Source organism: Asterias rubens, chromosome 18 (genome assembly GCF_902459465.1).
Source record: "Asterias rubens chromosome 18, eAstRub1.3, whole genome shotgun sequence".
NCBI lineage: Eukaryota > Metazoa > Echinodermata > Asteroidea > Forcipulatida > Asteriidae > Asterias > Asterias rubens.
The window spans coordinates 8,366,495-8,381,465 of NC_047079.1; the positions used below are offsets into that span (position 1 = coordinate 8,366,495).

A 14,971-nucleotide genomic window follows, 5' to 3' on the forward strand; every position below is an offset into this window, starting at 1 on the left:
TCTAATAATTATTATGGATATTTCCACCCTGTACGACCTGAAGAAGTTTACTATTTTGATAGGAGTGCTGCTAGGAATTATCTTGATAAGGCCTTACACAATAATAGGCGAACATGTAAATTAAATCAATTATTTCCTCAAGAGCTGCGGGGCAGTAAGTAAAGCAAGTCAGTTTTCATAATAACGATAAGTTGTTTCCTTATAAAGAAGTTTATAATTATCAGCAACTCGAACGTTAGCAAATTCCGGCACATTACAATGTTATTCTAGATTTTCACGCGACAGTGACCTTTTAATCAAGACGTAAGGTCTGTGCCTATGACATGGCATGCTGCTCGAGTACAAGATGGACGTCTACACTGAATGACATTGGCAGTGAGCTTTAAGCACAAACCCTGAAACTGCTGACATCGTGTTATTACAGAGGCTCGCTCGAAGCAAAAAATAAGCCACGAGTAGTTATGCCATACGATGAAAGACTTCACTCCCGCTGAGCTAGGCGGCTGTGTTTCACATTACACCAGAAGACCGGCACTAACGGCAGCCAACGGGGGAAAAGCAAAACGTGATCTTACGTACATAACATGTACTTGTCCCGGACTCATCAAGATATGGAGTTAGGATGAATGTATAATCGAGATACATGAGGAGTGAAGAGCCGGTAGCCGCCTGGTCAATTGACCATGGATCATAACATTAAAATTCTGATCTTATATATCTGTATTCTAGTTCTTCAAAGTTCATCAGCGTCTGCCAAAGATGGCTCAAGAACATCAAAGAGAAAATCCAAATCACAAAACGACAAAGATAGCGGCAAAGACAACAATGAGAAACGCCAACCCAACATAATCTTTATACTAGTAGATGATCTGGGGTTTAATGATGTGGGTTACCATGGAGAGGGGGGATCCGCACTGACCACACCCACTATTGATCGTCTTGCTATGGAAGGGGTCCGTCTCGAGAACTACTACGTCCAGCCAAGCTGTACTCCAACAAGAAGTCAACTCATGACTGGGAGATACCAGGTACAATTTATTTTTACTATTCAAATAATCATCAGTCGTAATTATTGTGTCGTCCCCGAGAGTACACCGAAATAAATACCTGAGGAAGGGCGTTAACCAATAATTTAGGCACGACTGCATTTAGAGAAAAACTGAGCATGATTTTTAAGTTTTCTTTGTCATTTATAAAGTCAGTCTCTTGGGAAAATGTTAGCTAGCGTTTTAATAGAAAACAAAAACAAAAATACAAATCACACAGCATTAAACCCCATTCCCTTCACACATTGTCAGTGGAGCAGTATTTCCTCCTATTATCATGTCATCCATTCCGTATACTTAAAGTGATACCCCATGTCTGTAAGTATTATTAGTAAGAATGAATCAGTCTTTGATTGATGAAAATAACAGGTGTAAACCCTACCTATAAGACCAAGAGCCTTGAACCAATATGATTAACTATTGACTTCTAAAACATGTCCAAGGCATACAGCACAAAATTACTTGAGTGTCATTTATTACAAAGTTAATTAGTTATCTGTAGGGAATGGTGATCAAAGTTGGGGCATACGTCCCCCTACTCCAAAGCAATTTGTTTCTCTGTGTGATATAGAACTGCCACCCTCAACAAAATTCCAAAACATTTGTTGTAGGGTTTTCTATTTGAAATCGATTTAGGAAACAAAAATCCCCATTAAAAAGCACTACGACAGTGACATTTTTGGTGTGCAGAAAAAAGGACAACTTTCCTTGCTGTCTGTTGCATAGTCACACGTCAATATCAATTATTATTGCAAACGATGTAAGCTGCTTGAAAACGTCTAACACCAATGTTTTTTGCTATTTTTTTCTTTTTCTTTTTGCTATTTTTTTTAAGTGCAACATCTCAGTACCGACGTTTGATCAAAGTCAACCACATTTTGTTTTGCACCCCTTATCGTAAATTGGGTCAATACAAAACTGAAGCAGGTGTTGTTGCAGGAAATTATGCCCTTTCAAATGGCACCCTCTTTTGAATCATCCTCTTAATCCCACATTAAATTTTCCTATTTATTGGGGACAGCATTTCCGGAGGACAATAATTTCCCCTTACTGGGACACCCGGCATAAAGCCATTTCAGTTATCTAAAAAAAAACTAAAAAAAAAAAAACTATTGACCTATGTCAGGTGCATAATTTCCACTCGTATTTTGATGTTATTTATGAATTTGATTGTGAATTATTCAGATACATACTGGCATGCAACATGACAACTTAGCTCCAAGTTCACCCCACTGCCTGCCCTTAAAGGAGAGGACACTGGCCCAAGCTTTGCAGTCAGCAGGGTACTCGACCCATGCTGTAGGCAAATGGCATCTAGGCTACAGCTTTAAAGAGTGTCTACCGACAAGAAGAGGATTCCATTCATACTTGGGTAAATCATCATTATCAGAATCTATTCGGTACGGAATCATTATGTTCATTTTGTCATGTTACTTATACGTATTGGAAGACAACCATACTCTAAAGATAAGAGGGAAAAGTATTTTGAAACCGATCTCTACTACTGTGTTTCATGCTGGAAAACAGACGCACAGACGCAACATCTTTAACTAGTTTACTCCGTGTTTAACAACGTTGGTTTTCCTCATGAGTTTGCTTTATTTTTGCTACTATACTGTAGTCAAATTATCAGCACAAGGATGTAATATATATTCAAACATCCTGGCTAGGCATGATGTTCCAAACTCAGCCGACGGGTTGGACATTATTAATGTAGCATGATTAATGCTTGCTTGATTAAATCAAGCAAGCTGTAGTATTGGAGTGTCGTTACCTAGACGATAGTTCATCAAAGTGTTACTTATCCTCCAGAAAAAAGGACCCAAATGTTCAGTGCAGCTTAACTTGACAGACTTGTTTTTCGAGAAAGAACCATTTACAGTTTGTCCCCAGTTCGCTTTGAACTCTCTCTCAACCATCAGTCATTTAACGGCAGATGAAGTGTTATTTAAGAAGCAGGAAAACACCTGGCCGAGTCAAATAACAACTTCCTCGCGTCAGTCGTCAGGGTACGGGTTCAAGCTCATTAAACTACATAATACTAAAAAAAAAAAAAAAAAAAAAAACTATAAGGTTTAGGGTTCAACAAGACGGTTTCTATTTCCATTTGATTGCTTTCCGAGAAAGGTTTTCAGCAAATATAAGACATACACTAATACACAAACAAACAAAAAGCTATAGGATGGGCGGTGGGAATAACAAACAAATTGGGAAATGGTTTTGTTTTTAATGTTTGGTTTTTGTTTGTATGTAATGGGCCAACAGCTGTTGCAAGTGATTGTTTACAAATATACTGAAAAATGACAGGTCTTAATTTTTTATTATTTCATACATACTTCTTGCGTCTCTGAACATCTTGACTCGACAAAAAAAAAAATCGGCTGCATTTATTTCTTTGTAGAATACTAAAGGGACAGACCAAAAGGAAGAGAACAAGAAATAGCAACATCACTAATTAATTGTCTGAGGTAGAAAAGATTCAACTCACCTTTGTTATTAACAATCTTTTAATCATTGGGCATTCTTATAAAATGAAAAATAAAAATGAATTGTAGATGCCCTTTAAAGTTGAGTTATGTGAACCACATAAGTCCTATGTCTGAACCATTGACTACGTACTATCCCAGTTGAGTTATGTGAACCACATAAGTCCTATGTCTGAACCATTGACTACGTACTATCCCAGTTCAAGGGCGATCCATGTTCTATTTTTAACCAACACAGTTTCAACTCAAGAGTTGTAATAACCTTCGAGGTAACGCCTAAAAGCCAGTGTTTGAAGGGTAAACCACATTATCAATAACTCACTAATATCGCTTCCCGATGCTCCCAAACAAGATCGAATCTGTGCATGTACACTAGACGTAATGAACTTGAGTTTAACTTTCTAGCGTTCTAACAACTGAGACATCTATTAGCCCTACATAACATGGTGGTCCCCTCTCAAAATGGATTCGAAAATAATATTCTGAAGATCCCCGTTCCAAAACTTCTTTATTAATGTTTATGTTGATGAACCCTTTCGACAGGGTGGAAGCCTCCGCTGCACCTATATGACAGGTTATAGACGACCTCAACGCCATCGGCCTACAAAACGATCAAGTTGTTAAAGCTGCCCATGATTGCCTGGATGGCACAAACAAATTTCTAACATAAAAAAAAAAAAAAAAACATGATCGTAACGTCTTGAGCCCAAGTTCGGCATAATAGTTGGTTAAAAACTTCGACTTTATTATCTGTGTTTTACTTACATGACACACACACTCTTTCTTTTTGTTTAATACAGTTTTGCCTACTTCCAACCTTGAATGGAGGTAAAGCCACTTCTCAGTAGGGAATGAATGTTTTGTCATGGTAGACATTATCATAAAGTTATGTGTAGACATTGACTGAGGCAAACACGTCAATTACAACCCAGAACGCATAGTGACAGATGATGTGTGTAGGGATCATGGAAGGCTATGCAACCCAATACACTAGGGGGGTTATTACTGGCTAACTTGGATTTATGCTGGATGGAATTCAGATTAGACCTTTATTGATTAAACTACCATTTTGCTACATAGTGCAATCCCCCCAAACAAAAGACAAATAATCACATAAATAAAATCAAATCAAATAAAATCAGATGGATAAATAGCTTCGTAATAAAATAATAAATGCTATAAACTTTGCAAACTTGTGAATATTGTGACATAACCAATAAGTAACGTAACCTAATGTTGTTCTTTAAGGCACAGGACACTATTGGTTACTCAAAACAGTTCGTTACATGTTTCAAACTGTTATAGGTATGGTCCTTGGGTATAGCAATCATTTTGACTACACGAGAAAGTCTTCAACTGCCCTTTACTTCAATGAAACACCCATGAAACATGTCAAGCGCTATTCTACTTTGCTGTACACCGAACGAGCAGAAGAGATCATAAAGTATCATCAAGGAAAATCAAAGGTAAATCAAGTTCCAATTGCTTTTTTCAAATTTTTATTCTATTTTGTTATGCACGGTCTGTATTTGATAGCATGTAAATCTTTTTTACGCAAATAATTGTTTACAGAAAGACACTCACAGGGATCTTACGTACGCCGATACATGCTTCTACACTCACAGGGATCTTACATACGCCAATACATGCTTCTACACTCACAGGGATCTTACGTACGCCAATACATGCTTCTTATACATCACCAAACGGAAAATGGCAATTTTAAAAGATGTTGATTCTCTTATATCTCCATGCAGCCACCGTTTTTCATATTCTTGTCATACCAAAGTCAACACTCACCCCTTCAAGTTCCAAGTGAATACATCCAGCAGTATTCAAACAGAATACACAACTCCAAGAGACAAAAGTATGCAGCGATGTTGAGTGCCGTCGATGAAGGAATCAATAACATAACTCAGACTCTGGTTAGCGCTGGACTTTGGCAGAATACTCTACTCATTTTCTCCACTGGTAAGATTATTTATTATAATTAATGATAACCCAGTAGACAGTACTGCTACTCTCAAAGTTTAAGACGATGTCTTGTTTCGCATTTTGTTACGTTTTCATACAGGTGTGTTATAATGCCTGTTATTGGGATACACCAAGTGAGAATACTGGTCTTTGACAGACTGGTCTTTGACAATTACCAATGCGTCCAGTGCATTTAGAGTATATTACGTAGCCTGATCTAAAATGCTTCTTAATAAACTAAGAACGGGCATACTGCACTCATAATTACAGACAACGGGGGTCGACCAAAGTCAGGCGGGATTAATTGGCCACTCCGTGGGGAAAAATCCACCCTCTGGGAAGGAGGTGTTCGTGGTGTTGCCTTCGTCACTGGTCCCGTGCTACCAACCAAAGTACGAGGTTCAGTTAACAAAGGGCTGTGTCACGTGAGCGACTGGTTACCAACGTTGGTGAGAGGCGTGGCTAAGCACAGCACGAAAGACCATCTCCCATTGGATGGATTCAATTTATGGCGCATGATCAGGTGTGTTCATCCCGTTGTAATTAATCAATACAGTGCAAAATAATACAATGCAATACAAACAATACAAAACAATAAAACAATACAATACAATACAATACAATACAATACACTACAATACAGTACAATACAATACAATACAATACAATACAATACAATCCAATACAATACAATACAATACAATACAATACAATACAATACAATACAATACAATACAATACAATACAATACGATACGATACGATACAATACAATACAATACAATACAATACAATACAATACAATACAATACAATACAATACAATACAATACAATACAATACAATATAATACAATACAATAAAATACACAAACACACATCATTGTCCCTCCATGGAAATTTCTTTGGCCTTTTTGCTCACAAAAAAAAACACAGTCACCAATCACACACTAAGAAAAAACATGTCACCAATCACACACTTAAAGAAAACACAGTCACCAATCACACACTTAAAGAAAACACAGTCACCAATCACACACTTAAAGAAAACACAGTCACCAATCACACACTTAAAGAAAACACAGTCACCAATCACACACTTAAAGAAAACACAGTCACCAATCACACACTTAAAAAAAACACAGTCACCAATCACACACTTAAAGAAAACACAGTCACCAATCACACACTTAAAGAAAACACAGTCACCAATCACACACTTAAAGAAACACAGTCACCAATCACACACTTCAGAAAACACAGTCGTTAATCACACACTTAAAAAAAAACACAGTCACCAATCACACACTAAGAAAAAACATGTCACCAATCACACACTTAAAGAAAACACAGTCACCAATCACACACTTAAAGAAAACACAGTCACCAATCACACACTTACAGAAAACACAGTCACCAATCACACACTTAAAAAAAACACAGGCACCAATCACACACTTAAAGAAAACACAGTCACCAATCACACACTTAAAGAAAACGCAGTCACCAATCACACACTTTAAAGAAACACAGTCACCAATCACACACTTAAGAAAACACAGTCGTTAATCACACACTTAAAAAAAAACACAGTCACCAATCACACACTTAAGAAAACACAGTCGTTAATCACACACTTAAAGAAAACACAGTCACCAGTCACACACTTAAAAAAAACACAGTCACCAATCAGGGCCCATTCTTAAACAAAATAATTACGTCTCATTATTATTTCAGATTGACAGCATTGCTATTATTGTAATTATGGTGCAGCTTAGGTAAGCCATCCCCTCGGAAGGAGCTTCTTCATAACATAGACCCCTTAGAGGGACCAACATTCTGGACGTTTGCAGATGAGAAAATATGGGGAAGATTATCCGACCTTCCCTTTAACGTGACGATGAGGGCAGCAATCAGATACGGAGATTGGAAACTTGTCACAGGGCATGTTGGTAAGCCATTCTCAGGCCATCCGAATTTGCGGCTAAAGCTAGGGTTAAAGCTAGATTTCCGCGTCTTGAAGGGTCTATGTACTTTTTCCTAACAAAAAACACAATGTCCACAGATTTACATTAAACTTACACAGTTTGAAGATTATGATAGTAGAAAGCTTCCCTTGAAATTTTACTTACTGAGGTGCTGTAGTTTTTGAGAAATGAGTAAAACAAACAATATTGTCGTCTCAGTTTTAGCATGTAAAAATGTATTAACCAGTTATCCTATGGTTTTAGTATAATATCATAACTGGTTATGGGATTTTACATGCTTAAATAATTTTCATCTTCCTGAGACGAACATTATTGTGTGACTTGTTTTACCCATTTTCTCAAAAACTACACAACCTCAGTTAGTAATATTTGAAGGGAAGCTTTCCACTATCATTATCTTCAAACCCTGTAAGTTTAATGTAGATCTGTGGACATTTTGAAAAAGTACCTGAATCCTTTACTGCGTTGAGATATAGCAACACGCTATAGCAAAAGCCGTAGCCCTTGCTGTATACGCCAAGTCAGCCCCACTAGACATGCTGACTATTAAGCCAGTAATTCATTGTATGACGCAAACCTATCCCATGCTAACTTGTTAATCGTGAACCGATATTTGTGTTTTGCCGCAAAAAGAAAACAATAACTTCATAATTATTGCAGGGGCTCGGTAGGCCAAGTAAATAAGTTGCCTTGTTTCTCAGTCAACTGGCAAGCAGTGCAGAAAACATAAAACAAGTGGGGTTTGGAGTAATATTTTGTGTATAGCGACTGCGAGTGTCTACCCACTGAAATTTTCTCTTGCCCTTTTTTTGCCTTTCTTATTCATACTTTGTTAGACAAGTTTGTCAGCAGCCAAAATCCGTTTTAATACCGCGGTACAGTCGCCAACTGTACGAACATGGGAAGGCGTGAGTATTGGCAAGGGGGGGGGGGTCTACTGCAGCGAAGGGTTAAACTACGTTAAGTTAAAATAATTAATGAAACAGAACGACACACGTAAACCAGTATGAAGCAACCAACTTAGTCCCGGTAGTTCAAACACGCGAGGGACTTGTACACAGTCTACTGAAGACCGAACTAATTCCCGGATGAAGAGCCAGGCTGTTTTCAGCTCACACAATTCAATACGGGAGAAAGTGACGACATTATATGCTAAAGTATTGTATTGGTATTGTCTTGACTTTATACAGGAAGTTCAAAATGGAGTCCACCTCCAGAGTCCTTAGAAGATATTTCCCAAGTCGTCCAGAAAGACCGAAGACTTTCCTCAATCCGACTCTTCAACATCAAACAAGATCCAACTGAGAATCATGACGTAGCATCTCGTTACCATGACATCGTAATGAGGCTTCTGCGCAGGCTTGCTGAGCACCAGTCAACAGCAGTCAAGCCTTTAGATCATTCTTTAACTCTCAAACACCCTAAATGGAATGCCACGATGAAGAGCGCAGATCGCTATTGGTATGAGCTCCCTAATGCAATAGTAAAAACTGTTGGTGCGTGGGTGCCGTGGAGGAATACTACCTTAGATTATGGGGCTTATACAATTGGACCAGTTTCATATTAATTTTGATTAAACAAAATAGTTTTACAGTTAGTTGCGAAGGAGCTACATAAAATCATGTATGTACGCATAGGCCTACCGTTTGTTTTCCTAGCCATACTATACTCTTTTTACAAACCAAAAAGTAACTGTTAAACTCCGTATTACACCCACTCCAAGAGAAATATTGACAGTTTTCAAAATGTCTGCCATTGTAGAAATTGAACTACGTTGTGTAACTGTCTTGATTTCTAAACCTAGGACATTACGTTAATAAAAGCCCTTTTCGAATCCACGGCTTCGGCTTTGGATTTCAGAGCAATATTTCAGAGCAACCGCGGGGCCAAGCTAGCCTGAGCCGAATCTAGAACCAAAGCCGTGGTTTAGAAAAGGGCCAAAGTCTTGCATGATTTCCTTAAACACTTAATGGTTAAATGACTTTGGTACGAACACGTGTAATTTGTAATCGAAAGCTCACTTATAATACACATGGTGTTGTAGTGTTAAGATCCTGCCTACCCATGTCAATATTAGAAATAAACAAACGTTTATCGACAAGCGACTCTTTAGCGAACGCCCCCACCAGGCAACTTGTGGAACTTTCAGTGGTGCCGTTTGATGGTTGCCGTCAATAAGGCGAGGGTTAGGTCCCCTGCTTTACCTCAGTAACCAAAATGTTTGTGATATTTTATCACCAAGTGCGCATCGTTTTCAACTGAAGTTTCACAAAGCTGACCTTTATTGTCTCTTTTCAACATTATTTGACAACAGTGAAAAAAACAATGAAAAAATAAACGGTTTAGTTTCACTCAACTCTATTGTATTGAGGTATTATTGTTCACTATTTGACCCAGTTTTTGTTCTGAATAATGTATAATACCTGCAGAGATTGCGATTTCATCTTAAATAGTTCTTGAGTTTGGTTTCATTATTTATTTGTTTGTGTTTATAATTATTATTTTTTGGTTACTATAATAACACGTGATGTATGGCATTCCGATATAAATGGCGGTCTTTTCGAACAATAATATGATTGTTTTACATAAAAATTGAAAAGCATTGTGTCTAGTGTCTTTGTTTTGTAGAATCAAATATTTAAAAAATTAGGATTCTCGCAAAGCGGACGTTCAGCTCTCGTATTTCTGAGCGGCCATTTTGGATAGTGATTACACTCGTTAAATATATTTACTCATGACGTCACATGCGCAATCATTGTCAAAATGTTTTGCTTTGAATAAAAGAAGAACTTTGAACCCCGTGTAATCGCTTGGTGCAACAATACAACATGTTGTTCTCTATCATGTATGCCTACACACGATCATAAATAAACAAGGTAAACAGGTAAACAAACAAGACATAATCTTCTGAACCTAACATGAGGATAGCTTTCATTGTACTAAGTTCAACTAACCGCAGGTGCCATTTTGTAACTGAAATGCAGTAGGTCGGTGCCCAGTGCAGTCATGGCTCGCACATTGCATAGGTAAGTTACTCGTGCAAATAATTTTCACCATTTCAAAATATCTGTTTTTAGAAGCATTGGCCAATTAATTGAGGAGATTTTACTGAAGTTATACCATCAATACAATTATAAATGCATGGGTGTGTTTTCAACAGAATAAAATAGATCAACTAAAATGTGGTAGTTCGTAGAACTTATAGTGAAACAAAGAAGGCTGTAACCAATACTTACTAATGCTTGTTTTGAGAAGGCAAAGTTATATTTGAATCAGTCTTTGTCATTCAAATTAAGGTAAAGATTAGAGGGCTTTTGATAACAAACAAACATTTATTGTGACAACAGCTTTATTGAGAATCGTCACATGTATTGTTGGGGCACAGCCGCTTATTCTATTTTCACGTTTCATTGTCATTTCTAAGTATAGTATCAAAATCTAATCCAATGTTTGACAAAATAATTTTTTTCTAAGGACGCGTTTTGTCGCTTTGGTGTGGATTTGCTTCCTTAGTTTCCCCGCTAAAACCACGTCTGAAACCGTGCACCGTAGCGCCCTCTATGGGCAGTTAGAGTCACCAGACTATCCTGAGCCATATGGAAATAACGTAGACAGAGTCTGGAACATAACCGTGCCTGGAGGTTTCACAATAGGCTTGTATTTCAGTCTCTTCGCGCTAGAAGCTTCATTCGACTGTGAATATGACTACGTCAAGGTAAGTTTGTAAATTTGCATATTTTATAAAAATTATATTAAACGAAAATCGTCTTCTATCACTATTCACAGTGCTCGATACATTTATGTAGAGCTATAGTACAATAAGTTTAGAATAAGAGCTCATCAAACTTTGACATATCTTTTTCTTTTTTAAAGGTGTCCAATTCCAAAGACACGATAACCTTTTGTGGCAATGAACAGTTCTTGCAGTTTAGAACCCCAGGCGACAGACACATAACCTCACCAGATAACACCATGGTTGTAGAGTTTCATTCGGACTTCTCTAATGAGGAACCTTTCTCTGGATTCGTTGGACATTACCGTGCAATCGGTATGTCGGTAAATCAATATAAACATAAACAACAACAACAAATCGGAAGTTAACACAAGTCTTCTCCTGAAGACGAGGAGAGTATAAGTGTTCGAAACGTCGATAACACACCGGCTCTTTTTAGAGCGATCACTCCCTCAAAAGAGATATAATACATGGTGGTAACCACAAATCCCTCAAAAGAGATATAATACATGGTGGTAGCCACAAATTAACTCTTAGCATACTTCTTAGAAGTTAACAGTTTCTTTCAATCACACATTACATGGTTAAGTTTGAATTCCAAGTCGTACATCCATAAAAAAGGGAAATAATGAATAGGCTTAGCGGGCATGCATTCTTAGTTGAAAAGACCAGCATTTTTTATTGTGAAGACCTGAAAACAAAGTGAAAAACCATGTTTGTACGAAAATAATTATTGACATGCCAGAAATTATTCAGGAGGATGTGCTCTTTTAAAAAGAAAAGCGAAGAGTGTGATAAATGATAAAGGAGTGATCAACCTTGTTCCCGTGTTCAACCTTGTTCCCTTCAGATGTCAATGAGTGTTTGGTAAACAATGCCGGGTGTGAGCAAGTGTGTCATAACTTCGTGTCTGGATATTACTGTTCATGTCGACTGTATTACCAGCTACAACCAGATAATCACCACTGCAAAGGTAACCTGGTGTTTTACATATAATGCACACTAAAACAAATAACGTTCTCATCACTGTTCTTGTTAGCCGTTGAAAGTTTTCCATCAGTTTTTGTGTCAGTAATTCAAACTTCCAACGGGGAAATAGTTGTATTTATTTCTCATCAAACATTATACATTTCAGACAGAAATATTTCAAGGGATGATTTCTACTATCATCATCATTAGACCATGTAGGTTTTATGTAAATCTGTGATCTTCACGATTGTTTTTGATTGTTCTTACTTTACGTATAGTGTTCCTTTATTAAGCGTACCAGTTGTGTTTCAGAACTACACAATTGCACAAAGGCTATGACATATTGCTTAGTTGTGTATTTCAGTTTCTTGCAGGGATATTGTTTATACTTCGGCACAAGATGAGTTCCAGACTCCTGACTATCCTGACGATTATCCGCCGAATGCTGATTGTAACTGGCTGATAAATGTCGACATCGGATACTCCATTAACATCGTGTTTGAAACATTCCAGATAGAATCGCATCCAACTGTACTCTGTCCTTACGACTTTATCAAAGTATGTTCCACTATAACTTGCAGCGTTGTTAGCCCCTGTAGTCTAAAAAGTCAGTCTTGAGAATTAACCAATGATCAAAGCAGATGTGTTGGTTGAAACTTACTACTTTACTACAAAGACAGCTAAAAGTATTTGCAATAATTTTCACCTATAGTGACAACAGTGTCGGATTACTTTGGTGGCACAAACTTTGCCGAGTTGAAGTACGTGAAGCATTTTTCAAAGATCTTTCCACAAAAAGAAATGGACAGACAGCTAGTATAATTGTATTGTTGTAAATTCTTGTTTAAAGATTGATTACGATAATGAGGTAGTAGGCCCGTTATGCGGCGAGTCACTAACTGAACTACCTGCAAGTATCACTACATCAGGAAACGTAGCTAATGTGACGTTTCATTCTGACGATACTGTTCAGCGAATGGGATTCCGTGCAAGGTATTACGTCACAGGTAAGGATGGTACAACCTCGTTCTCATTGTTTTAAATCGATTCCATTATGACACGTTCTTCGTTCTTCATCATTCCCACGGTTAAATTTTATTTTCGCATAATTTTCAAGGAAAATGTCAGGTGACGCCACTTGGCTTGAATAAATGCAGCAAATACGCACTACTAAGCTATGCACACGGAACCATTTACCCCTTGGTGGAGAAGCAAGTATATATAGTAAAAGTGCCTTGCTCAGGGACACAAGTGTCACGACCGGGACTCGAACCCCGGCACACTGCTAAACAGAAACAACGGAGCTTGAGTCCGGTGCTCTTATCCGCTCAGCCCAGACACGCTACAAAATGTGTGCTGATTGCTTGATGCACTACCTGAGGTAATTGAACTCTCGGTTGTCAGGGGCGACTTTGTAAGGGGGTGACTTTGTCAGCGGGCGACTTTGTAAGGGGGTTGTAAAGTTGCCCCCCTTACAAAGTCACCCCTTTACAAAGTTACCCCCTTACAAAGCCACCCCTTACAAATTCGCCCCCGCTTGCTAACTCGGTTAAAGATTCGGAGGTGATTTCCTGAATTTTGACTCAGTGTGGACAACTCGGTTGGATGACTACATTTTTGTTGTGCAGATCATTAACCTAACTCCAGGTACGGAGAACAACGTGAAGGTTCAGTGTTTTAATGACCACCTTGTATTTGCTTTTTAAGGTCGATCTTGTCCCGCCCTCTACCGGCCTACATATGGTATGATATCAGGAGGTAACTTTACCTTTAGAGACTCTGTTCGATTCAGCTGCAATGATGGCTACTATATAAATGGCTCCACATCGAGATCATGTCAAGCTGATGGCACCTGGTCTGGTATCCAACCTACCTGTGAAAGTATGTATACTGGGTTTATTAAATGGAATGGTAATGAAGAAGAAATAGACATGTCTCGAGCCTTGACGAAATTATAAACATTGAAACACTGGAAGGCACTTGATACATTGAGTTCGATTGTCACATTTTTGGTGTGTCTTCCCAAATCGTTTGGTTGAAATTTTTGAGCCTATAGGTTGATAGCTGGTTTGTTTGATTGGTAAAATATTTCAGCTCTGTTTTTCTCCAAAATGATGCCTTATCCTGAACCTGAATACAAATTATCATCTGGTTTTGCTTATGTTTTTGTTTTGGCTGGAATAAACAGCAAAATAATGTCACAACCTCACACCAATTTGAGGCGATTACTGGTGTGATAATAAACTATGCGATTTGTTTTTTCAGTTGTAAAATGCAACGTCCCACAGCCCATCAGTAACGGTGAGATCTTGTACTACTCCGGTAGGAATTTCAGCTACTCCAACTCCATTGGTTTTGTGTGTAACGATTATTATGAAATGGAAGGCATAAGTTGGAGTCAATGTGGAGTGAATGGAACATGGACACCAGAGCCACCAGTGTGTTTACCAAGTAAGTTATAATATACGTTGTTTGAGTAGTCCAAAGCCACCAGTGTGTGTACCAAGTAAGTTATAATATACGTTGTTTGAGTAGTCCAGAGCCACCAGTGTGTGTACCAAGTAAGTTATAATATACGTTGTTTGAGTAGTCCAAAGCCACCAGTGTGTGTACCAAGTAAGTTATAATATACGTTGTTTGAGTAGTCCAGAGCCACCAGTGTGTTTACCAAGTAAGTTATAATATACGTTGTTTGAGTAGTCCAGAGCCACCAGTGTGTGTACCAAGTAAGTTATAATATACGTTGTTTGAGTAGTCCAGAGCCACCAGTGTGTTTAC

General features: G+C 38.0%; 2 protein-coding genes across 2 annotated transcripts; both read left to right on the forward strand.

Moving 5' to 3' along the window:
* The first annotated feature begins 140 nt into the window (after positions 1-140).
* On the forward strand, positions 141-9,847 carry LOC117302514 (arylsulfatase B-like). Its single transcript, XM_033786479.1, has 7 exons — positions 141-1,028; positions 2,232-2,418; positions 4,838-4,998; positions 5,290-5,503; positions 5,777-6,029; positions 7,277-7,455; positions 8,682-9,847. Exons 1-7 carry the CDS (start codon positions 684-686, stop codon positions 9,056-9,058), a joined length of 1,716 nt encoding a protein of 571 aa, XP_033642370.1. The 5' UTR covers positions 141-683; the 3' UTR covers positions 9,059-9,847.
* A 650-nt stretch (positions 9,848-10,497) lies between these two features.
* LOC117302642 (mannan-binding lectin serine protease 1-like) lies at positions 10,498-12,220 on the forward strand. The gene is made up of 4 exons (XM_033786625.1): positions 10,498-10,517; positions 11,005-11,206; positions 11,365-11,539; positions 12,075-12,220. The coding sequence occupies exons 1-4, from the start codon at positions 10,498-10,500 to the stop codon at positions 12,218-12,220; spliced, it is 543 nt and encodes a 180-aa protein (XP_033642516.1).
* The last annotated feature ends 2,751 nt before the right edge of the window (positions 12,221-14,971 follow it).

Excerpts from the sequence above, each read along its gene's own strand:
- LOC117302642 (XM_033786625.1), top strand. The coding sequence starts at position 10,498 with ATGGCTCGCACATTGCATAG. Across the intron at positions 10,518-11,004 it reads ATGGCTCGCACATTGCATAG|TTTCCCCGCTAAAACCACGT; the intron begins GTAAGTTACTCG and ends TTGCTTCCTTAG. Across the intron at positions 11,540-12,074 it reads TGGACATTACCGTGCAATCG|ATGTCAATGAGTGTTTGGTA; the intron begins GTATGTCGGTAA and ends TGTTCCCTTCAG.
- LOC117302514 (XM_033786479.1), top strand. The coding sequence starts at position 684 with ATGGATCATAACATTAAAATTCTGATCTTATATATCTGTATTCTAGTT. Across the intron at positions 1,029-2,231 it reads TCATGACTGGGAGATACCAG|ATACATACTGGCATGCAACA; the intron begins GTACAATTTATT and ends TGAATTATTCAG. Across the intron at positions 4,999-5,289 it reads ATCATCAAGGAAAATCAAAG|CCACCGTTTTTCATATTCTT; the intron begins GTAAATCAAGTT and ends ATCTCCATGCAG.